This window comes from Xiphophorus hellerii, chromosome 19 (genome assembly GCF_003331165.1).
Source record: "Xiphophorus hellerii strain 12219 chromosome 19, Xiphophorus_hellerii-4.1, whole genome shotgun sequence".
Taxonomy (NCBI): domain Eukaryota; kingdom Metazoa; phylum Chordata; class Actinopteri; order Cyprinodontiformes; family Poeciliidae; genus Xiphophorus; species Xiphophorus hellerii.
In genome coordinates this window covers 5,567,493-5,591,521 of record NC_045690.1, presented here as the reverse complement: position 1 = coordinate 5,591,521, position 24,029 = coordinate 5,567,493, and the positions used below count along the sequence as shown (strand labels likewise).

Here is a 24,029-nt window from a genome sequence, read left to right as displayed (position 1 = left end):
AGACATCGACTCACTGATCCACACCACCAGGATCTACAGCACGGACATTGGGATGTCATTCGGACTAGAGAAGTGTGGTCGGCTGATCACAAAGAGGGGGAAGGTCATCCGCACAGAAGGGGTCTCACTCCCAGAAGGAACAATAGCAGACATAGAGGACAGTTACAAGTACCTAGGTATACCACAAGCAAATGGCAACCTCGATGAGGTCACAAGGAAAGGAGCCACAGCTAAATACCTCCAACGAATAAGGCAAGTCCTGAGAAGCCAGCTCAATGGCAAGAACAAAATCCGCGCAATAAACAGCTATGCCCTGCCAGTAATCAGATACCCTGCTGGAATAATTAGCTGGCCAAAGGAGGAGATAAAAGCCACTGATATTAAGACTAGAAAACTACTAACAATGCATGGAGGATTCCATCCCAAATCCAGCACCCTGAGACTGTACACGAGCCGCAAGGAAGGAGGCAGAGGACTAGTGAGTGTGAGAACCACAGTCCAGGACGAAACAACTAAGATCCATAAATACATCAGGGACAAAGCCCCAACAGACAATGTGCTCAGTGAATATCTCAGACAACAGGGAACGGAGGTTGAGGTGCCAGAGATACCATCATGGCAGGACAAGCCCCTACATGGGATGTACCACCAGCAAATAACCCAAGTGGCTGATATCAGTAAATCCTACCAATGGCTGGAAAAAGCTGGACTCAAGGACAGCACAGAGGCCCTCATCCTGGCCGCCCAGGAACAGGCCCTAAACACCAGAGCAATAGAGGCCCAGATATACCACACCAGACAAGACCCAAGGTGTAGGTTGTGCAAGGAGGCCCCTGAGACAGTCCAGCACATAACAGCAGGGTGCAAGATACTGGCAGGGAAAGCGTACATGGAACGACATAACCAAGTTACAGGCATAGTGTACAGAAACATCTGTGCAGAATATGGACTGGAAACCCCGAGATCAAAGTGGGAAACACCCCCAAAGGTGGCGGAGAACGCCAGAGCTAAGATCCTGTGGGACTTCCAGATCCAGACAGACAAAATGGTAATGGCGAACCAACCAGACATTGTCGTAGTGGATAAACAACAGAGGAAAGCCGTTGTGATAGATGTAGCAATACCAAGCGACTACAACATCAGGAAAAAGGAGCACGAGAAACTAGAGAAATACCAGGGCCTCAGGGAGGAACTGGAGAGGGCCTGGAAGGTGAAGACCACAGTGGTGCCTGTGGTCATCGGGGCCCTCGGGGCAGTCACCCCCAAACTGGACCAATGGCTACAACAGATCCCAGGAACAACATCAGACATCTCAGTCCAGAAATGTGCAGTCCTTGGCACAGCCAAGATACTGCGCAGAACCCTCAAGCTCCCAGGCCTCTGGTAGAGGACCCGAGCTCAGAGGATAAGAACCACCCGCGGTGGGTGAGAAGGGAATTTTTTTTTTTATATATATATATATATATATATATATACTAAACGGGGCTGGTAGGAATCCACCTCAAACTCATGTTAACATTTCCAGCTTCTGGAATATCCATCCATCCATCTCTGCTGGGTAGAGGGTGGACTGATGCCAGGATCCAGCTGTCATTCGATGAGAGTATACACCCTTAATAAGCTGCCTGTCCATCACACAGAGACAAACTGGACAAATACACACTTTTTCTCACACACACTCTCACTCCTAAGTGCAATTTAGAGAGAGCAGTTAGCTTAGCATGTTTTGGACTGTGGCCAGGATTCCAGCCCAGGACCTTAGCAACAATGCTAACAACTGCTGCCAGCAGAACAGCTACATAAGGTATAAACTGGGATTTTTTTCTCACTTTGATTTTGGTAAGCAGCTAGAGAAGCTTTTAACCTTTTTACTGGTTCTCTGTTTTTATCTTTTCCCTGTATGAACACTCACTCTCCACTTTCACCTTCGTTTCTTGGATGCCCTTTTTTTCTGTAAAATGGTTCTTTATGTTATAGATTCAAAATTGCATCTGCATAGGTGGGGAGAGTACGCAAAAATTTTACTAAAGTAAGAGTACTTCAGACTACTTCAATATATTTTTACTCAAGTAAAAGGTAGCAGCTGATCAAATTATGAGGCATTTAATATTTAAAAATTACATCATCAGATGCACCAAAATATAAAGTTAAGTGGAAATGTTCATATTTTAAGGACAAAAAAGACAATAATTCATACAAGTAGCAAAAACTGCAAGTGTGTGTCTGGTGAGTTTTTTGGTAAAATATGTTTCTCATTCAGTGGGTAGAAAATCCAGAAAATTTATTCAAGAGTAAAAAGTACAGCACAGTAAAAGTATTTTTTTACTCAAGTAAACATAACTCCTTTGATATTTTGATACGTATCGACTTTATTAAATGTCACACTAATGTAATAAATTTCACCAGGTAGCCTCTTCACGCTTGTTTAAACCGTTTGGGACGTTTTCTGAGGGTATAATTGCGAGCAGATAGTTAAAAAAGCATTTTCACAGACGGAGAGAAAACAGATCTATGTAGCTGAGCTTTGACTTTAGGGATCGCTGACATTCAGTAAGATCTGCTCCACATATCCTCCGTAATCCCTCTGCACCTCCTCTTTGGCAGGACAGCGTGTGTTTTGTTAAACAGCGTGTTGGGATAACGGTTTATATCTGACGTGTTCCTGGGTTAATGGAAGCCACGTCTTTGTCTACTTTTTCTTCTTTTTTTGCCAATTATTTCTGGCTTTGTGGCGGGTCTGCGCTCTGTTTCTCATCTTTTTAATCATTTATCTGTGGAGACTGCTTAAACATTACAGTTCTGAAAATGTTTAAACACTCATCTTTCAATTTTAAACCTCATCACAGACATGTAGCAGATCTTCTGATCTTGACTTCTTTCAATATGTTTTAAGTTGGATTTAATTATTTAGCTACGGCTAAATAATTAGCATTTGAGATCAATATCAAGCTGAAAAATCCTGCTTCATTTAATTTCTGATTCTTATCAAGGATGTTTCCATAAATTTATTCATTGCTGTTCATTCGGTTATATAAATGCTTTTCAAAGATGTATGGTTGTATATATTTACACGTCAGAGTGTAACCGTTGAGTTAGGGAGCGTGGCCAGCAGCAGATTATTTGGATTTAAAGCGACAGGGATATCTAAAAAGAATCATTCTGACTAAAATCTCATTATCTAAGAATGATTTTGTGCAAAACATGTAACCAACATATTTTGCATATCCCATGTTCAAGGAAGAACACTAGGTCACTTTAAGAAATAAATACACTTCACATCTGAAATCATTATTTATATATATGAATATAAAATAAACATCCATAATTAGGAAACTATCTCTAGTCTTTCTTAAAGACACAAACCGTTGATGTTTTATCTTCTCCTTGATGCATTTTGCTGGAACAGCTTTACATCTTATTTTTTGAGATCGCCATTCCTGTCATGGTGAGAGGATGAAGGTGGGGCCGCTGTCTGACCTGAGTTTGACTTCAGGAAGGATGTGACTGATAGGAAGACGGCGCTTTAACCCCTCGTGGGGATTGTTTCGCCTGTTATCATCTCCTCCTTGACTGTTTGCTGACCTTTGTACATGCAAAGTTTTGAGTGCTTTCAGTGATGCTGTGTCGCCATATGAAGCCACCCAGTCTGCTTTGCTTTCTTTTTTTGCACTCCCCTCCCTCTGTGCTGCTTGTTTTCTGCTCTTTAATCCCCCTACAGGTCTCGTATGTGAGAATTTCCAAAGAGCCTTTAGCGGCTCATTGTAATCAGGCACCTGTTTCCCTCAACTGACCTGTTAATTCGCTACGACGACATCAGCAGATCACCTGCTGCTGACCGCAGCCGACTCGTGGGATGCATCATTAGCTGCATTTCCACTGCTAATCCACACAAATCTTGTATTCTGCTAATGTTGGAAAAAAAGCAATTTCGTAATTACGGTGTTTCCATTATGTAAGAAATTAAAATAAAATTACACGTTTGTTCACGCGGTAAGTCGTAAAAAAAAAAAAACATGTCAGCAATGGATGTAAACAGTTACATGAGATTTCATTCATAATTAATCCATGGTGCTAGCGCTAGCCATCTGTTAGCCATCAGAGGAGACGTTAGCATCTTATTCAGGCGTTGGAGCAACAAGCCGCTTATACTTGGGAGCGGCTACGTATGCGGCGTTTTGGGGAAAATAAAAAATAAAACAATCCATAATTTTTCTACCACTTCCTGTCGTCTTCTTTGTTGTTTTCGCCAGTAGTAAGATCCTGCTGTTGATCACATTAAACTGTTTTCATTGCAGTTTTGTGAAAGACATCTATAGCCAAAAAAAGACACCTCATTCTAGTCCAAAAGCTAAAGAAAAATCCATTAAGCTAATTTATTTTAATAATTTCACTTTGTAAAATCCTATGGTTAATGGAATGGTCTTCTGCACAACCAGCAAGAATGTGACAAGTGGTTTCTGGATGATAAGTCAACAATGAAACACTTGTCTTTTCCAGCAGCCATGGTACAGTGGTAAAACCAGCTGACCAGAAGTGCTGGAACTCAGCTTAGGTTGCTAGGTGATGGGGCTGGGGTGCCTGGGGTTGCTAGGTAACAGGCAGTGCCTGCTGAATGTGACGCAACAACAGGGAGGTTTTGAAACAGTTCGTCTTCCAGATACCAAAAGACACAAAATTTATTGACAAAAAAACAGCTGGGTGGGTTTTTTAAGATCTTGGACTAATTTTAGACGCAGACACCATAGACCCAAATGGAAGTATAAAAACAACAAAATGTAAATTTTGAATAATAATTTAAGTGATTACTTTTTGCTAACTCCAGGATGGAGCCCACCTCGTATTTAGGAGAAGCAGTATGACTTTTCTCATTTCTCTTGGTTAAATGTTTCAGTTTACTGTTCTGGGTTAGGACTAATGACATCCAGCTGTTTAACTCAAAAATGATTGGAGTTGATTGGTGAAATTATTATGATCTACTAAACCAATAATCATGAGAAACCAGTGACAGAATGTTACCTCTTATTTTTTTCTTTAAGCCAGTTGAGTAACATTCGGGACCTCCATTAGTAAAGCCAGCAGCAAAGTGAGTTCAGATGTTTCTTTTAACAAATGAGACTCACTGGGAAAAATTTATGTCCTGCAGGATCAATTTTCACCAGCTGAAGTTGCAGTGGCAATGCACCATCTGGACAAACAAATGAATATTCTGGAATAGGAACCAGCTGTCAGTGGGTTTGTCCAGCAGATAAGCCAGAAGTGGTGATTTCACATGCGCTTTGGAAAACAAACAGAAGTCAAAGTGTTTTAACAGGCTTTTCCCTGCAGCCATTTTGACTTTTATCATCTTTTTATTTGTGCAAATACTTGTGGATTTTTAGATCATCCGACAGATTTTTCCTGAACTTTCCATCAGGTTGTTTGAAGCTTAGTGAAACGTCTCTGCTCTGCTGGAGCAAAGAAAGCGAACATTAACCAGCCTGTTCGTCGGTGGATTGTTGGCATGTTCAACATTAACCATCTGTTCATGAGAAGATCCAACACGCTGAATACAGCTGGACTCTCCGCTTTCTTGGAATGAGCTTCACATGTGTTTTTTAAATTCCTGTTTTGCAGATAATCGTAAAAACGATTTAATCTGTTTTTGGTTTTTTGGTGGGGGTGGGGAAGGTTGCCACACTTATGAGCTTTCAATTCAAAGAAAGATAACTTGAGTAAACCCAAAATGCAGTTTTTAAAAATGTTTTAATGTATTAATTTAAAAAAGATCAACTTAAGTGGTTCAGTCATTCTTGCTGGTATTTAAAATAACTCTCAATGAGATGTAGCTCAACTTTTGTGGTTTTATCAGAGTTAGCAGATGATTTAAGAAGAAGACAGTGGGTTTGGATAGCTTTTCATCCCTAAAGGAGACCTATTACGCAAAATTAACATTTTACATGTTTTTATATTTCCATTTGCGTCTCAACTGTTTTTAAAAACAACCCAAGTGTTAAAAAAAATACCCAGCTGTTTCTTGGCTATAAGTTAATGGTTTTTGTTGAAAATTAACCGTTTCAAAAACTTCCGGAATGTCGAGTCACAATTGACGGGCACTGCCTCGTTGCCTAGCAACGCCAGCCCAACCCAGCCCGTTACATGGCAACATAAGCTGAGTTCCAGGACGTTTGGTCAGCAGATTTTATCGCTGTACAATGGCTGCTGGAAAAGACGACTGCTTTGTTGTTTACTTACCGTTCAAAAACCATTTGCTGTATTTTCGTTGGTTGCGCAGGAGGCAGTACTAATGCTTTTCAACACTGCAAAAATGCAAAATCTCACCAAGTATTTTTGGTCTACTTTTTGGTGCGAATATCTTAGTACACTTAAAATAAAACAAAACTAACTTAGAAGTACCTTTTCATCAGGATATCAAATGAAATAAAAAATCAAATACAATTTTATTCGTATAGCACATTTCAGCAACAAGGCAATTCAAGATGATCTACATCATAGAACACAAAAATAAAAAGTCCTAAAATACACAGTCAGCAATTGAAACATTGCATTTTGCTGTCATTACACATCAGATTGCTGATTAATGTTTCATTGATTAAGTTTTAAAAGCAACTCTAAACGTGGGTTTTTAGTTGAGATGCCTGGAAGATTGAAACAACAATATCAGAGCTTGTTTTAGGTCAGCAATTTTTTAATATTCATGAAAAAGTACTAGTTCTACTGGCAGATTATTTTACTTATAACTATAGTTTTTCATCAATATTAAGGATTTATTGACTGTAAACAAGCTCCTTTTTTGGCTGAAAAGTTACTTCTAAGTTAGTTTTGTGTTATTTCAGAATATTTGCACTAGAAACTAGACCAAAATATTTGGTAATATTTTGTGTTTTTGCCGTCTGAACTTTATTTGTGTTTATTATTATCTACTGAAAGCCTTTATTATAAAAAGAGACAATCATGAGCAGGTTTTGTTTTGTATTTGCCCTTCCTGTTGCCCCCTGTAGCTGCAGTGATGGACATGCAGTCAAGCTTGCGGCTGCCTGCCTGAATCTCATCGTTTTACAGGGGGAGGTAGTGGGGGACACCATGCCCAGATCCATTAAGGTGAGCAGGGAGCACGGTCTCAGATTTGTGACCCCGCCACATAGTGGTCCAGTAATGAAACCAGAACAGACGGGGGAAAAGTTGGAGGGAAGCTAAGGAAGACGGACAGTGATTAAAGATGATGGCTGACAGGTGTGAAGACCCCACTGGAGATTGTTATTGGGCAGTGATCCTCTCTCCCACAGACAGAACAATGTTTAAGTCTCCACACTGTGATGGATGTGTTGCTAAATAAAGATTGACACCTCAGTGATGTGAATCTCTGGGTAGAAAGTATGTGACGGTGTTGTTAGGAAGCATTTTTTTTTGTTTTTCTGGAGGAACTTCTCTGACTGGCTGGAGCCGGGTGACAGACGGAGGATGTTAGCTCAGAGCTGTGACACCCAGTCATTGTACGGCAGCTACACCATCGCTGTCTGTGTACAGAACAGACTCACAGCAGATTCTCAGCAGACACGAGAAGCTTTATCTGAGGAAATTCACATCCTGCCAGACATCCACATATAAACATGTACATGGATTGCCTCGGTGAGATATTTGCAGGTGAGAGGAAAGCAGTTAGTCGTTTCTGGCAACATCTATGCTTTTATTTTTAAGAAAATTAATGAATTCATCATTGCTCTTGTAAGCTTGGTTTGTTGTTTTGTTATAGAAGTTTTAAAGGGCCAATATTATGTATTTTCCAGCCATTTTATAGCACAATCAAGGATCTATAATAACTTTAGTTGTGAAAGAATGCTGTATATATCAAATATGGCTTAAAATACATTTTTTAATGCCTTGAAATTGGGCTTGTGTCTCTTTAAAAACTCTTGCTCTTTCTGAAACTCCGCCTTCAGGAAGTCATCATAACATGGCTCCTCTATTAACCTCTTAACAATGTTTTTACTAGCATTGCACTGGGAAGTAGCTCCTGTAATGAGCTCAGCTGATGCACAGTTCCACCAAGTTTGCTAATTGCTGCTGGCTAGTCTGAAGGAGCCGTGTGGAGGATTTGCTGGGGACGGCTGTTCTGTGAGGCGGAAGTTTGAAAACTGCAGCTCCGAGGAGGAGCGATGCCTCAAAGATGGCACTGGGTCGAACATTTTCGACTTTTGAAACTCGGAAATTACCTCGTTTTTTACTCAAAAATTTCTGAGATTAGTCTAAAAATATCTGAGTAGCAGTTAAAAGGAGGAGCTTTGTCCTCTAAGGCGGGGCTAGGTCCACCCAGGCGTCTTGCACAACTGATTGCAATGGAGATTTAAGAATTTTTTAAACATGCATGAAAGAATCATAGCAACATTTCAGGTGTTTTTGATGAGGGAATGACATAATATGATGTGAAGCTCAAAGGAAGGCAGGTGGTTTCATTAAGATTATGAACCACCAAACTTTCTTCAGCAAATGCCTTCTAATTTTGTAACTATCTGTGCGTTTATTAAGTGTGTTTCTAAAAAGTTGTCTAGAAAGTTCGGTTCATTTGAGGAGTTGTGAACTCCTTTTGCTTTTTTGGTCTGAGCAGACCAAAAAAGCAAAATCTGGTCCCCCTACAAACCTCGGTCTTGGTTCAGTTGAAGTGAACTCTGTTAGTTCAGAGACTACTCCAAAAGTAGGAAGTGGACTACAATGCAGGGCATTCTGCATAAATACAACCAAAACAAACACGGGAATCTTTCGCTAGCAGGAGAAATGCCTCGCTGCCTTTTACTAAAAACAAAAGAAAATTCCTACAACCATTAAAATCTGACGCCTCTCCATTTTTGGTTAGATTTCGTGAAGAAGGAAGTTTAGCTCAGTATTTTCTTCAGAGGTTTGTTTTGTCATTTTGTTTAGTGGTTTTCAGTGCAGCGCCCCCGCTGGCGAGGAGGGGAACAGGTTTTTCAAAGATTTGGTTTGTTTAACACAGTTCAGTGTGAAAGTGAACTGCAGCAGCTGAAAATGTAACAAATGTTGCAAATTTGTTCCCAAATTGAACTGAGTCTAGTGTGAAAGAGAAACACAACGTTTCTGGCATCTAATTATACATCTACATACAATATATAACACAGGCATTCTTATTTTTATTTCTATTAAAGAACAGGGCGTCTTGTTTTGTGAGGCTACATACAAATAAAATCTACTTGACTTTTATGAGAAATAAGGACGCACTAAATGTCTTCCCACTTGTTGGCCAAAACTGAAATTTTTAATTTAATTCAGTTTTAATACTCGTTTGGGAAGACTTGTTTTCTTTATTTCAGATCTGATCGAGTTTCGGTCGGGGATGTAACCTTTTAAAAAGCTTTCATGAACCCTCAGGAGCTCATCATGCCACTTTACTTCCAGCATCTGAAATCAACAACTGCTGCAGCTGATTGTTTGAAGATGTTATTCACGGAGGTCAAGAGGCTTTTCCGTAATGCTGTCAGGCGGCGGGGGGTTGAACTCAGACTCTGAGTGGGTCTGCTCCGTCATGAATAATTCATCAGGCTGTTATTAACAATCTGTGGGGAAAACACGGCATTGATTTACATGAATATTTCAACAATCCACCCTGACATCAAAGTGTTAATGGAGGACACCCCGGGTAAGTGGGGGTGCATGTGTTATCATTAATGAAGTGGACCTGGTGGCCGGTGCTTGGCCCCGATCTGCGTTTCTGCTGGAGACAAAATAATAATCTGTTCGGCTTGATGAGAGGCCAGGAAGACGTTGGAAACAAATCTGTGATTAACCTCGCATCCAATTTGGTTTCCTCTTAAGTAAGGCAAAGTTTACCTGTTAAAAGTGACCTGTTATGCTTTATTGAAGAGGTTATGGCAGGTCTATGGGCGATACAAAACTTGTTAATAAAATTTTTGTTGTTGTTGTTGCTTAATATCATTATTAGATAGTGAGATTTTAATCTGCTCAGGTCTGCCTTTTTCGAGCTGTTTTAGGGCCTCTTGTTACTTTAAATACAAATAATCTGCTGCTGCTTCCCCAGCTTAACGTTTACTATTGCACATGAAAAAAACGCAATTATGCAGCCATGCGTCTTTGAAAGGGAGAAGTGGAGCCTCCTGCACAATCTACAAGAATGCAGCAAGTGGTTTCTGGATGGTAGGTCAACAGCAAAACACTTGTCATTTCCAGCAGCCATTGTACAGTGGTAAAACCAGCTGACCAAACGTGCTGGCAACCCAACCTGCTAGGTTGGGTTGCTAGGTAACATAGTGACTTTCAAATGTGCAAAATTCACATTTAGTGAGTTTTTATACTTCTATTTGAGTCTTAACTGCTTCTAAAAATAGTTCAATGGTTAAAAAAATTGTAGCATTGGTGTCTGGAAAATAAGCCATTTTAAAAACTTCAGAATATGAAGTTACACTGCCTGTCACCTAACATTATTACACGGTATTTTGTCTAGTTTGTCTAGTTTCTTGTGCAAATATCTTAGTACACTTGACTAGCAAACTGAACTCCAGCATGTTTGGTCAGCTGGTTCTTCCACTGTATGCACTGTACAATGGCTGCTGGAAAAGACAAGAGTTTTGTTGTTGACTTACCATCCTGAAAACACTTGCTGCATTCTTGTTAACTGTGCAGGAGGCTCCACTTTTGCTTTTCAAGGATGTACAGTTGTATAATTTCACATCTGTTCACGTAAAAGTGTAAATGTTGATTTTGAGGGGCCGTAGCCAACAGCAGCTTATTTAGATTTAACGTGACAAGAGGCCCTAAAACACCTCAAACTAGGCAGAACTGAAATGTCATTATCCAGGAATGATGTCATGGACCTATCCTGACCGGTTCAAGGAAGCATAATAGGTCACCTTTAACATTCAGGTGGATTTTCCAGACACTAAAAGACATTAACTTATTGCCAAAAAAAACCCCATCTTGGTGTTTTTTTAAGCACTTTGGCTGTTTTTAGAAGCAGTAGAAATCCAAATGGAAGCATAAAAATGTACTAAATGGGAATTTTGCCTGGTGTCCCTTTAAATGTGTCTTTCTTGTAATACGTTGACATGTCTGACCTCTTGTCTCCTCAGACGACAGCGCGTCGGCAGCCAGCAGCATGGAGGTGACGGACCGCATCGCCTCCCTGGAGCAGCGGGTCCAGATGCAGGAGGATGAGATCCAGCTGCTCAAGTCCGCTCTGGCCGACGTGGTTCGGAGGCTGAACCACTCGGAGGAGCAGCAGGCCATGGGGTCGCGCAGAGGACCCACCAAAGGTAACAGAACCAGAACCTTCACTTTTACCTCTGCTTTGTTTCTCCTTACATGGTTTTATCTGTTTGTGGAGCTTTTTCTTTACGTTTCTTCTTCCTGCCAAAGTTTACTTCAGATTCTGCTTGATTCCTCTGACCAGCTGTCACTCTCTCCTCCTCCACGACTGTGTTGTTTTGTTAATTGCGTTGTGCGATAGAGCCCACTAAGATGAGAAAATCTCCATCAGCAGACAGCAGTTTTGGCAAGTCAGGTAGGCCGGCTGTAGCTTGTCTGCACTCAACGGGCCTGTTGTGCACTTTTCAGTTGTTGCCTGCTACATTTCACCTCAATATGCTGCACAATGTTCAGATTAGAAGACAGATTTAATAAAAGAAAACTTTGATTTACTATAACTTGTAGTTTATATACTGTTTTTAACACTTTAAGAACATTTTACACCTAATTATGCTGTTAAACCTGAAATTCCCCTATGTGGGACAATAAAAGTTGTTTCTGTTCTTACTTACAGCTGCATAAGTTAATAAGAATAAATCATTTATTCACATTACACAAAATGAAAAATGCAACCTTTCTAAAATATTTTATTTGTAAATGTAACATTTATTTACTATTAAGTTTTGATGTCTAATTCTTTTTATGTGTATCTGGAAAGATTTAATTTCTCTTAAACAGCAAGAATGAAAAACAAAACTGTTTTTTACTTGAGAAAAAATTAGGACCCCCTAAAGTAAATTTTTTTTTTTTTTTTTTGCTAAGAAAATGCAGCTTCGGAATCAAAAATACTTAAATTCAATGCTACTTGATTCACAATTAGCTGGCATTTTCAAAGCAGCCAATCCAGGAGCGCCGTTCATTTTCCTTGGTTCTGATTGGCTGAACTATGAACGACAGAGCGAAGGAAGAGTGTGGTAATGCTAAAACCATTTCCACTGTTCATATTTATTTATAATAAGGGATATTTCTTGTTTAAACTACTAAATTTGGTAGATTTAAGTGTTTATTACAGTGTTTTTTGTCTAGTTTCTTGTGCAAATATCTTCGTACACTTGAAATAAGACAGAATTAACTTAAAAGTAGCTTTTCACCAAAATATTGGTGCATAAAATAATTGTTTTAAGTCAATTATTATTGAATATTGATCAAAAAGTATAAATAACACTGGAAATTTTTTTCACTTGTAAGAAGACATTTTCCCATGTTGCAAGTGAAAAGTTATAACATGGAACTATAGTACTTTTTCATGAATATGAAGGAATTATTTACTGATAACAAGCTTCTACATCGTGGTGAAAAGTTACTTATAAGTCAATGTTTTCCTATTTCAAAGGTACTCAGATGTTCATACTAGAAAGTACATTGTAAAACAAACCGTCTCTAATTTACAGTAAAGTACCGGCCGCTGAGGTAACCGCATTTTTTATCATATTTATACTGTATTTATATGTTAAAATCTCTATTTATACAGTAAAATTCTGGCTATTCTGGTAGGTATTTTTAAATTAAATGTAAATTTGAAACAGTTTGGGGGGTTTTTGCAGTGAAGACAAAAAAAATCCTCGGTTAGATTTAGTGTTTTTGCAGTATAGTCTTGCTTATGAGTTTTTCTTAAAGAGCAAAGTTTGGTAACCTACCCTGGCAGTTAAACCAGTATGGTATCTTTCTAATTGTATTTATGTCACCCAATGATATTTTTGAGTTTTTGGAGACGTCTAGCATCTTGCATCCTGTTCCTGATTTAAACCTGTTTGAAGAGTCAGATCTGAACACATTGTAAATTACAGTACTTCAAAATGGCAGATTTCTAACTCCTCTTTAAATCCAACTGTATCTTCAAATGTTAGAAAATGATGGCGACTTGATTGTTTCACCTTCACACCTGTGAGTTAAACTGTGCTGCTGCTGATTTTTTATTTATTCCACTCCACAAAACATGTTACATCTGTCCAGGCTGCACTTATTGCATTGTTTTGCATGCTGCCACTGCTGCTGTCTGTTCGCCTGCATGCCGTCATTTTTGTATCTCTGTTTAATAAAAACTCTCCACGTGTTTGTAAAGCTGATCTATTATGCTTCTTTGAACAGGTTAGGATTAGTTTGTGGACGTCACAAAACATGTTTATTACATTTTTTTACACAAAATCATCCTTCGATAATTACATTTTAGTCTGCTCAGTTCAGAATGAGCTGCTGCTGTCCGCGCCTCCAACTCCACGTTTGCACTCGCACATGAAAATGGCAGCAAACAGATGCTCAATTATACAACCATACAGCTTTGAAAAGCAGAAGTGGACTCTTCTGCACAACCAACAAGAATGCAGAAAGTGATTTCTGGGTGGTAACTCAACAACAAAACAGAGCATAAAGCAGTAAAACCAGCTGACCAGACATGCTGGAACTCTGCTTGGGTTGCTAGGCGACGGGCTGGGCTGAGGTTGCTAGGCAACCAGGAGGCTCATTTGAATCTAGACACCAAAAAACATTAAATCATTGCCAAAAAAAAATAGTTAATGTTTTTCTTTTAAGCATTTGGGATGTTTTTAGAAGCAGTTGAGAACCAAATGAAAGTAGAACAACAGGTTAAAAAAAAAAAAAAAAATGAAGAATTTTGGATAATAGGTCCAAAAACTGATTAAACTTTAGCTTTAATAACATAAAGCTACATAATTTTTAAGGTTTAATCAGTAATACTTTTATAACAAATTAATGTCAGATAGTGATTTCTTGCTTAATGTCAAGTTGTCATAACGAAGACATTTTGAATAATGTCAACTTTGTATTAAAAGTGTCATGATTTACCGAATGGCACTTTATGACAACAGTCATCAATATTAATGAAGACGTACTCATGTTCATGACAGGTTATGTCATGTTTATGATGGTGTCATGACAGTCTTATTCACAACCCGTCAAATAAAGTGTTACCCAGTTTCTTCCCACACTGAAACTGAGGATTGCTTGTGACGCTTGTGTTGCTTGTGACGCTCTCCATCAGGATTTCAGGAAACACCTGAAATCCCCCAGGATTTCAGGATTTCAGGTGTTTTTGAAAGAGGGAGCAGAATCAGGTCAGAGATCAGCTCACTGCCGCCAGTTCAGTTCTCATGGTTGCTCTGAGTTTCACTCAGATGATTCCTGAACAGTTTGTGCCTCTGCTGAAAAACAAAAAGACAAAGTCAAAGAGCGAGCTCTCAGCTTGTTCCCACAGCATAATGACTACTCTAGAGATAGAGCAGATAGAACTGAGAGTGCATGCATGTGTCTCTGCTGGAAGAAACTGCATCTATTAAATATTTATCACTGCAGATAAAGCAAAAATATTCAAACCCTTTGAACTTCCATTAATGTATCGTATTGGGATTTTATACAACAGTGCAACAGTAATTAGTGCGTCATTATAAAGGGGAAAGATAGGAATACATAGACTTTTTCAAAAGGAGGGTGAATACTTTTGCATTTGGTTTGTGACGTCATGTTATCTGTAAAACTGATTTATTAGAAAATTATCATGAAACTAGTACAAACCTCTATGTTAATGTTGTAGTTCTAAGGAAAAATGTTTTTAAAATTTTTTATTTTAATTAATGAGTTATGACAACATTTATTTTCCCCTTTGTATGAACAAACTATTTTTAAATCTGTATCTGTCCTCACATTAAAGGATGTGGATATAGAGGGAGGGACACTTAAGGCTTAGTGATAAATATTAGGGGAAAACACAAGTAATCGCATTAACAGTGACTAATTATTATTATTATTATTAAATTATTAATTATTATTTAAAAGAATTGCCAACTAATTTAGTGATTGATTAATTGTTAACTGGAGTATACTGACTCAAAAAAGATAATTCTGCTGAAAAAATAACCTATTCAGAGCAGTAATTAAGTCAAAATTTAACAAAAATATATACATTTTGTATTTAAGATTTAAAAAATTAAACATAAATTTTAGTTTCACCTGGTTCAAAAAATTTTCACCTTTTTCAATCAAAGTATTAATCAGTTAATCTAAAAAGATAATCCACTGATTAATAAATGAAGCAGAAAGAGCGAATCTTTTCACATGTTGATGTTAGAAATATAACATCAACATGTTATATTGTTGATGGCAAAAGATGCTATTTTTTAGCATCTTTTGCTATAAATAATCTAGTGTTTCCTAAAGGAATGCTACGTAATTACATTTTAGGAAATAAAATATTTTTCTTATTTAAAAAGCACAATTCTTTGTTTATTTTAGTGTATTTCTAATATTGTAAAGAAAAAAAAAGAAAAGAAATTGTTAGCTGAAAAATCTGCAAAATGTGCCAATTTTTTTATGCGATTAATCGATTAATCATCAGAATAATCAACTAAGAATAATCGTCAGTTGCAAGACCAATGAAAATGAACACTTTTGGTCTTCCCTAACTTTACAATTCAAAATTTTTATAATTACAAGAAATTTATCAGAGTGGCGAATTCTTCTGGAAATAATGTGTCCAAATCAAGTAAGTGGGTTTGATAGATCCTCCAGAATAATGTCAAAACATCCAAACAGTAGCTTAATATTACTAAAATGTAAATCCGGATATAAAGTGATCAGTTTAGTGTTTTATGTTTTGTTACTTTCCTCCCTCGTCGCTGATATAAACGTTTCACCGCTGCAGCTGACGCTCCTCGCCGTTCTGCTTGTGGTTGTTTGTCTTCCAGCCAGGCCTCTGATCGCCACTCTGCCGCTGCGGCCCACGGTCAACAACGGGACCGTCCTGCCGAAGAAAGGCAGCAGCACCCTGCCCTCCCCGTCTGGACCCGGGACCAGGAAGGACGCCGGCCCGGCTGCCAACAAGAGGTCAGGAGTCAAAACAGAGGATTCCTAAAGTACTGTCCTACGATGGAGTACCAGGAATAAAACACGGATAAAAAATCACAAAAAATAATCAGAATAGTCAGAAACTAAATAAAGGTGGAATTATATGATGATGAGGTCATAATATTTTGTGTAAAACATTTAAATAATACAAGAATAAAGTTGTAATAATATGGGAAGAAATTAATATTTCAAGAAGAAAGTTGTATAAGAATAAAGTCATAATAATATGGGAATAAAAAGGCATAATAATATGACAATAAAGTTATATTTTGAGAATAACGTCATACAATTAAGAGATTAAAAGTAAAAAATATGAGATTAAAGTTACATTATGAGTATAAAGTTGAAATATAACCATTGTCTTCATAATAGTGATCTTATTCTTTTATTATTTTGACTTTATTCTCACATGACTTTAAAGTTGTAATATAAATTTATTCTTAAATTACAATTCAAATTCAAAAATACTTTATTGATTGCAAAGGGAAATTAAATTAATTTGTGACTTTATTCTCATATTATTTTAATTAAATTTTTTGCAATATTACAATTTTATTCTTATAATTTTATTATTTTTTTATTTTCTTAGCTTCACCCTAATACTCCGTCATACTATTCAGCAGATTGATAGATTTGTTTTTTGTTTTGGATTTATATTTTGTGCAATTTTTATGAAAGATTCACCAGGTCTTATTAAGTGCTGAAACAATTAAACAAATTAATCGGGATTAATCGATTATTGAGATAATCGTCAACTAATTTAGTTATTACCGTATTTTCCGGACTATACGGCGCACCTCACTATAAGCCGCACCCACGAACCTTTTTTTTTTTTTAAAAACTGGAAACTTACATTCAATTAATCGTCAGAATAATTGAGAAAATATTCAATTATTAAACTAATCTTTAGTTGCAGCCCTAGTTTTATTAATGATGTTGTAAATCTTCGGTCAACACAGCCATGTTGCTTTGTGTTTCTGCCGTTTGAGCCCTCAGGTTTTCTACCAGCCATATTCACTGACATTTAACAAGACTGATGCAGAAAGAGACTTCTTTGTCACTGCGGTGTGTGTGTTCACGTGGAGGTCAAGCTACAAATTAAGTCTGCCAGGGGAACAAAAGTCTTTTCCAGTTCCTGGATGACATTAATCTAATCAGAAGAGGAGCAGCTCAGTCCAAACAAACCTCTCAGCTCTAATACTTTGTTCACTAAAACTAGAGGAAAAACATTCTAAAAGAATCATTCTTAGGTAGTGAGACATCAGTCTGCTCAGTTCTGCCTATTTTGAGCTGTTTTACGGCCTCTTGCCTCTTTAAATCCAAATGAATTGCTGTTGGCCAGAGCCCCCAATTCAACGTTTACACTCGCACGTCAAATTGGCTGCAAACATGCAAAATTATATAACCATACATGTTTGAAAAGCAAACGTAGAGCCTCCTGCACAACCAACAAGAATGCAGCAAATGGTTTATAGATGGTAAGTCGACGCATAAAGACTTATCTTTTCCAGCAGTGGTAAAATCAGCTGACCACTCGTGCTGGAGCTCCATTTTGGGTTGCTAGGTAACAGGGCTACTAGACTTGGCTGTGGTTGCTAGGTAACAGCAAACAATTTTTCTTCCTCTCTGCAGTTTTTCCAGAAACTGGGACCTTGATTTTTAAATAAAATGCAAAATCTTATGTCAGAATTGGAGGAACAGTTCAATCCTTTTTCTTCTTTGATCAAATTAAGATTCTTCCTACACTGATAAATAATAAGGAATGCAACAGGGGAAGCCCATATCCTGAACATTTCCTGTAACTCTAGCTGCACTGCGATTCACAATTAGAATGAGACTTTCTTTCATAATCTTAAGTTCCTACGATATGTTTTTCTTCCACTAAACTTTCCTTTTGCATACTTTTGCATACCTGTTTCTTTTATACAATTTTTTGTAGTGACAGTCTGCTGGAGAACTGTCAAATTAGCAAATGCTAAAAAAAATCAATTGCTACTGTAATATGCTACTTTCTTAGAGAAATTTCACTGTAAGAGTTTTTTTTAACTGAAAAAGTGAAATAAACATTTTTATTCTCCGGTTGACTTTTTTCCCCCTCTCCTCATGCATCGTGCCGTGTTTTCCCAGACACATCCTCTCCTGTAGCCTGTTTTTGAAAGCATCTCCTGTTTTCATCTCATGTTTTGTCCTCTTTTCTCTTCCCACCAGAATTTTGACCCTCAGGTGAGAGTCACCCAGCTAACATCACCGCCATTTAAAACGCAGACTAAAACTTCCCCTTCTGTCATTTTGCCTCCTGCACTGCAAAAACAAAAAACCTTACCTTACCTTGGTTCAAGTCTCTAGTACAAATATCTTAGTTTTGTCTTTTTTAAAGTGTTCTAACTTACAAGTATTTTTTCAGCATAAAATAGGAGCTTGTTTTAAGTCAATAATTCCTTAATATTGAAAATGGGAAAATCTTATTGTTATAAGTTAAATAATCTTCCAGTGGAACTAATACTTTTCATTAAGATTAAGGAATTATATACCTAAAACAAGCTGAAAAGTCACTTGTGAGGTGGTTTTGTCTTATTTCAAGTGTACTAAGATATTCGCTCTAGAAACTGGACCAAAAAAACTTGGTAAGATTGTGTTTTTGCAGTGAATAGTTTAAATAAAAAGTTCTAGTTCCACTGGGAGATTATTTCAATTGAAACATGAGAAAAATGTCTTGTTATAAATTATATAATCTGCCAGTGGAACTAGAACTTTTTAATCAAAATTAAGGAATTAATGACTAAAGACAAGCTCCCATAATTTGCTAAAACATTAGTTTTGACTTATTTCATGAGTTCTAAGATATTTGCACCATAAACCAAAAACATTTGGTAAGATTTTGTGTTTTTGCAGTGCAGGTTGTGTCTTTCTATGAACTAATCAGATCAACAGAAGCCATGAAGACATTTACAATATTTTAATCTGACATTAATTTGTTCTTATTAAACACATACTGTATCTCTGTTTTATGACTCCATGAGAGTTATATATATATATATATATATATATATATATATATATATATGTGTGTGTGTGTAAGAATTTTGTTTAGTTTTTTCCTTAGCACAGTAAATTAAACAGGCATATAAATGCAAGTTTTTAATTACACTTTTCAGATAGTAACTGAGTTGGTAAGTGATATATTTTATTTAATTTAGATAGGGTTTAAATAAGTTTTAACTTTAAAAAAAAATACTTGGTAAGATTTTGTGTTTTTGCAGCGTGTAAACATAGAAAGTAGAATTTTAGTTTAACTTTCTCCTAATTGATGTTTGTATTAATTTAAGCTTCGTCGCAGTCGCTTCCCGACTCGCTGCAGCCTTTAAAGCCCTGCGGTCCAATTAGGGCGCCGGGATTTCTCACAGGAAAAACAGCAAACAGTTGTTCCTTTCTGCTGCTTTGAATCAAAACACGCACAGTTTGTGCAGAAGGGATAAAAGCCAGCGGCGAGTTTCAGGTTCTGGACAGAGTGGATTAGATGACCTGTCTGCCTGCTGGCTGCTGATTTGGCTCTTTTTTTTGTTGTGGAAAAAAGACCGGCTGCCCTCATGCAGATCTGCACAGCGCTGCTTTCATTCTGACATGTTGTTTTAAATAAACTGTATTCCGGTGGAGAAATACAATCTTATCATTTTGCACTTCAACAAATTCCAATGTGTTATGTATTTCAGCCGGTTTGATGCAGACAATAACACTGACTGAGCTAACACCTTTTTATTTGATCCCTAATTTGCCGCTTTTTGCTTTGGAAGGCAGTGAAGCAAACTTAATTTATTGTGACTGTTTTATATGTTTTTAGGACAGGATCAGCAGACCTTGAAACAGGAAAATAAAATAGCTTTCTCTGCCAAAGTAGGAGGTGGTAATTTTTCCAATCTGAATACAAGTTGTTGTTCTACCAATAGACTGTTATAAGAATTTAACAGATTTTATTTCTTTTTATTTTTTACATTTGTTAGAGGAGGTATAAAAATACTGTATTTAAGCTAGGGATGCAAACTATTCACTGACTTACTATTAGTTTTCGATTAGTGGTTTATTGGATTAAAATTAATTCAAATTGATTAATTAGTAACTTCCGTTAGAACGTCTTTTAGTGTTGTAGTTTGGCCGCCATCCAGCAGGTGGCGCGCCTGGTCATCCTCAAGCGGATCCGGCCGTTGATGTGAAACAAAGATGGCGGCGGGGCTATGGCGGAACGGGAAAGAGAAACGGTCCAAGTCCGTTTTGGGATACAAAAGAACACTGTTTTGAGATATAAACACTCGAAAAGCCCTTCCTTAAGTTAAGTTTTACTTTAATAGCACTCATTTAGCCGAGCTACATGTCGTAACAGCGTCAATTTCTCACTCAAAAATGACTGATTTACTGCGAATTCGATGATAATGTGACAGAAAAGTGGAGGAAATATTTTAATCTTATGGAAAAAGGTTGACTTTGATAGCTGTGGTGAGTTAAAAAGACTTAATGCAGCAAAGTTTTAACATTCCTTCAAGAGCAACAACAGACTACCTCTGTATGAATGTTTCTCTATTCATGGGGAATTAAGGGTTTCACATATTTTATTCTTTTCATCTTTTAATTTTTTATTCAGCAACCTAAGAGGCTGTTTTGCTCCATTTTATACGTCCAGGTGTATTAATGTAAGAAAACCATTAATACACCTTTTAATTAATTTTCTATTTCATCACTTAGTTCATAGAGCTGACACAAAATGTAAAATTTTAATAGCTGCTTTAAAAAGTTCAGCATACCATGAAACATTTAGCCCGCCATGTGAAAAGACTGAGCACTCAAGAAAAAAACTCAGATTCTTAAGAAAAGCCGCTTATAAATGAGTCATTAGTCGATACGATAAATCAACTTTTGATCAACTCAATCAATAACTTGCATCCCTAATTTCAGCAACAAGATTAGAATTTGTGCTTAATGTCTCAAACGCCTTCTTGTTGCTGATAGAGCATTAAAACAAATCCTTATCAATGAAATCTTTTCAGGAAAGCTCACAGACGCTCCCGTCAGGTCATTTTACGGCCCTTTATTCTGTCTGCTTCCACTCACTGGTTTTGCTTCTTGTGTTTGTCCCTGCAGCACTGTGAGGAGAGCCAACTCTAACGAACACGTGGGGACTCTCACTCGCAAGGATTCGGGCGACTCCAAGGGGAACCGAACCCGGGCCGGGTCAACAGGCAGCAACTCCAGCGGCAAGAGGAGCGACAGGTAAACCCAAACCTCAGTCACTAACTGCGTTTCCATCCCAAATGTGTGAAAATCTTTGTCAATATTCTCCTAATGTAAAACAACAACAAAAAAAACAACAACAATTTCGCAATTGCTTTATTAAAATAACGTATAAGAAGCTTATTCACGCGATAAGTCGTTAAAAATCATGGCAGCGACGGATGTAAACAGTAAGATGTATTTACAATTCAGCCATCAGAGGAAATGTCGGCGTCTCATTCAAGCGTTGGAGCGACAAGCCGCTTACACTTGGGAGCCATTATAGTCGGCCATTTTACTGATAGCTGTGGATTCAACACGTTAGAATGACACACAACTTTTCATGAACTGTGAGAGCCAGAGTTTGGTAGTAACTAGTTACATTTACTCAATTACATTTACTTCAGTATTTTTTTAAAACAACTTTTAGGAGTATTTTTGCTATGTTGTACTTTTTACTTTTAATTAAATTTTATTAAGAAGTAATCGCTATTCTTAATTACTTGAGTAAAATTTCTGGATTTTCTACTCACTGAATGAAAAACAAACAGGTTTTAACCAAAAATTCACCAGACACAAACCTGCCGTTTTTGTTAGTTTCAAATGTTTTTTTATTGAAAGAAACTGATTTGGAAAAATTTTCTTTTGCCTGATTTTGTTATTTTTTGTTACTCATATTAATCATTGTTATTTTGGTCCTTAAAACTTTCTGATTATGTAATTTTTAAATATTAAATCCTAATTTGATTGGTTACTCAGTACCTGAGTAGACTTTTAACCAAATACTTTTTTTTTTACTGTACTTTTTGTAATTTTTTGGATGGCGACCTTTTACTTTTGAGTAAAAAGTATGTTTAAGTAGTGCTACTCTTAGTTCAGTTCAATTTTTTGACCAATGGTGAGAGCTCATCCTCCTACCACTTCCTGTCATTGTCTTCTTCATTGTTTTCTCCAGTAGTAACATCCGGCTGTTGATCAAGTGACTTTTGTGATGCTAAAAAAGTGTTTGGAAAAACCAACTCGTCCTAACACAAAAACTTTTTTTTTATCATAAAGTATCATAGAGTTGTTTTTTTTATTGCTATGTCTCCATTAAGCAAATTTATTTTTAAAATTTCAATTTGCACAATTTTGTGATTAAAGGAAACGCAGCTACTGATTTTTTAGGTTTTTAGTTTTCTAAACTGAAGTGTGTGAGCTTGGATGACTGACAGTTGTGTTTTTATTCATTTACTTTGCAGCAAACAGAGGGATCCAGTGTTCAATGCAGGTAAGAGTCCAGCTTTTTCTTTTTCAAAAAGTTGAGAGCTGATGTTTTTTCCAAAAAACAAATTTAATATCAGCTCTGATTTCTGTGTCATGAGTGTTTTGCACACAGAAGTCTACTTCAGCTTCTTTCCATGATGTCCTGCTTTAAATGTCACTGTTAAACATTCATTTTTCATTCATTCTTTACATTTAACACATTCATCTCATATCGTTTTATCCTTGCTTCAAAATTCATTACAAAATCTTTTATTAAAACGTTTTTTTTTGTTTTTTTGTAGATTTCAGTTCAGAAGCAGTTTCAGGTTTTTGTTAAATTCACCACAGCAGTAGGACCCGTTATTATTGTTGTTGTTATGTTTTATACTTATATTTGTTACATTATACCCTCCACAAAAGTATTCATACTCAGTATTCATTTAAGTAAGTATTCATACTTAAATGAATGTAAATTTAGATTTACATTCATTGTCATTTATCTAAGAAGATCTTACCAATGCTCAACATACATGCACAATTTTCCACTTAATATTTGAACAAACATGCAACTTTCTTTTTAACATGTTTTAAAAAAAATAGATGAAAAACATAAAAACTATTATGACGATAGAGAGAAACTCTTAGAAAACGATTGCGGTGGTTTATTGAATACATCATGGACAGAAGCTGCCGTTCACCAGGAAACAGGAAGTGAGGTCACTGTAGAGGTGAGGAAGCGATGCCAGCCTTCATCTGGTGCTTGTGTGTCTCTCTGTGACCTTTACAAGGGATGCGACGTGTGACCCACTGCAAAGGTAGGTCAGGGCCCCTCCGCTCCCTCCCCTACCTCCACCCTGTCTGCACAGCTCTCTGCTCATCAGTTCGGATTCATTCAGACGTGAAGCCGCTGCTCTCAGGCCGAGTCTTGAAGAGAAAACAATAAAAACCTGTTCATGCAGTGAGCAGAAAGCTGTCCAGACTGGAGCAGGAGCGGATTGCTGAGCTGCGTTTGAAACTTTCCCTTTGGAAAAATTAACTCACAAACATCCCACCTAACCTCCACTCAAAGCTGCAAAAACACAAAAACTTACCAAGTATTTTTTACTTTCTACCACAAAAATCTTATTCAACTTGAGGTAAGACAAAACTAATTTGGAAGTAACATTTCAGCTTGTTTAAGTTAATTTCTTCATATTTATTAGAAAAGTACTGGTGCCGTTGGTTGATTATTTTACTTAAAACATAGAAAAAAATGTCTTGTTATAAGTGAAATAATATGCCAGTGGAAATAGTAGTTTTCTTATAAATATTAAGAAATTATTGACTGAAGTAAAGCTCCTATTTATTGCTGAAAAGTCACTTGTAAATAGGCTTGTCGCAATAATCAATAAATCAGTTAA

The 24,029-nt window shown here is 37.1% G+C and overlaps 1 protein-coding gene across 7 annotated transcripts in view; it reads left to right on the top strand.

Moving 5' to 3' along the window:
* The window catches only part of LOC116709374 (echinoderm microtubule-associated protein-like 1), a 68,292-nt gene that overhangs the window by 27,812 nt on the left and 16,451 nt on the right, over positions 1 to 24,029 (top strand). For 2 of the 7 annotated variants that reach the window (XM_032547857.1, XM_032547854.1), the window contains exons 2-8: positions 11,094 to 11,276; positions 11,471 to 11,524; positions 15,966 to 16,104; positions 18,334 to 18,348; positions 21,256 to 21,384; positions 22,626 to 22,654; positions 23,418 to 23,444. In XM_032547857.1, the coding sequence (XP_032403748.1) occupies positions 11,094 to 11,276; positions 11,471 to 11,524; positions 15,966 to 16,104; positions 18,334 to 18,348; positions 21,256 to 21,384; positions 22,626 to 22,654; positions 23,418 to 23,444 (576 nt within the window). The remainder of the gene's footprint in view (positions 1 to 11,093; positions 11,277 to 11,470; positions 11,525 to 15,965; positions 16,105 to 18,333; positions 18,349 to 21,255; positions 21,385 to 22,625; positions 22,655 to 23,417; positions 23,445 to 24,029) is intronic. The other 5 variants (XM_032547856.1, XM_032547858.1, XM_032547855.1 and 2 more) reach the window with 5 other exon arrangements.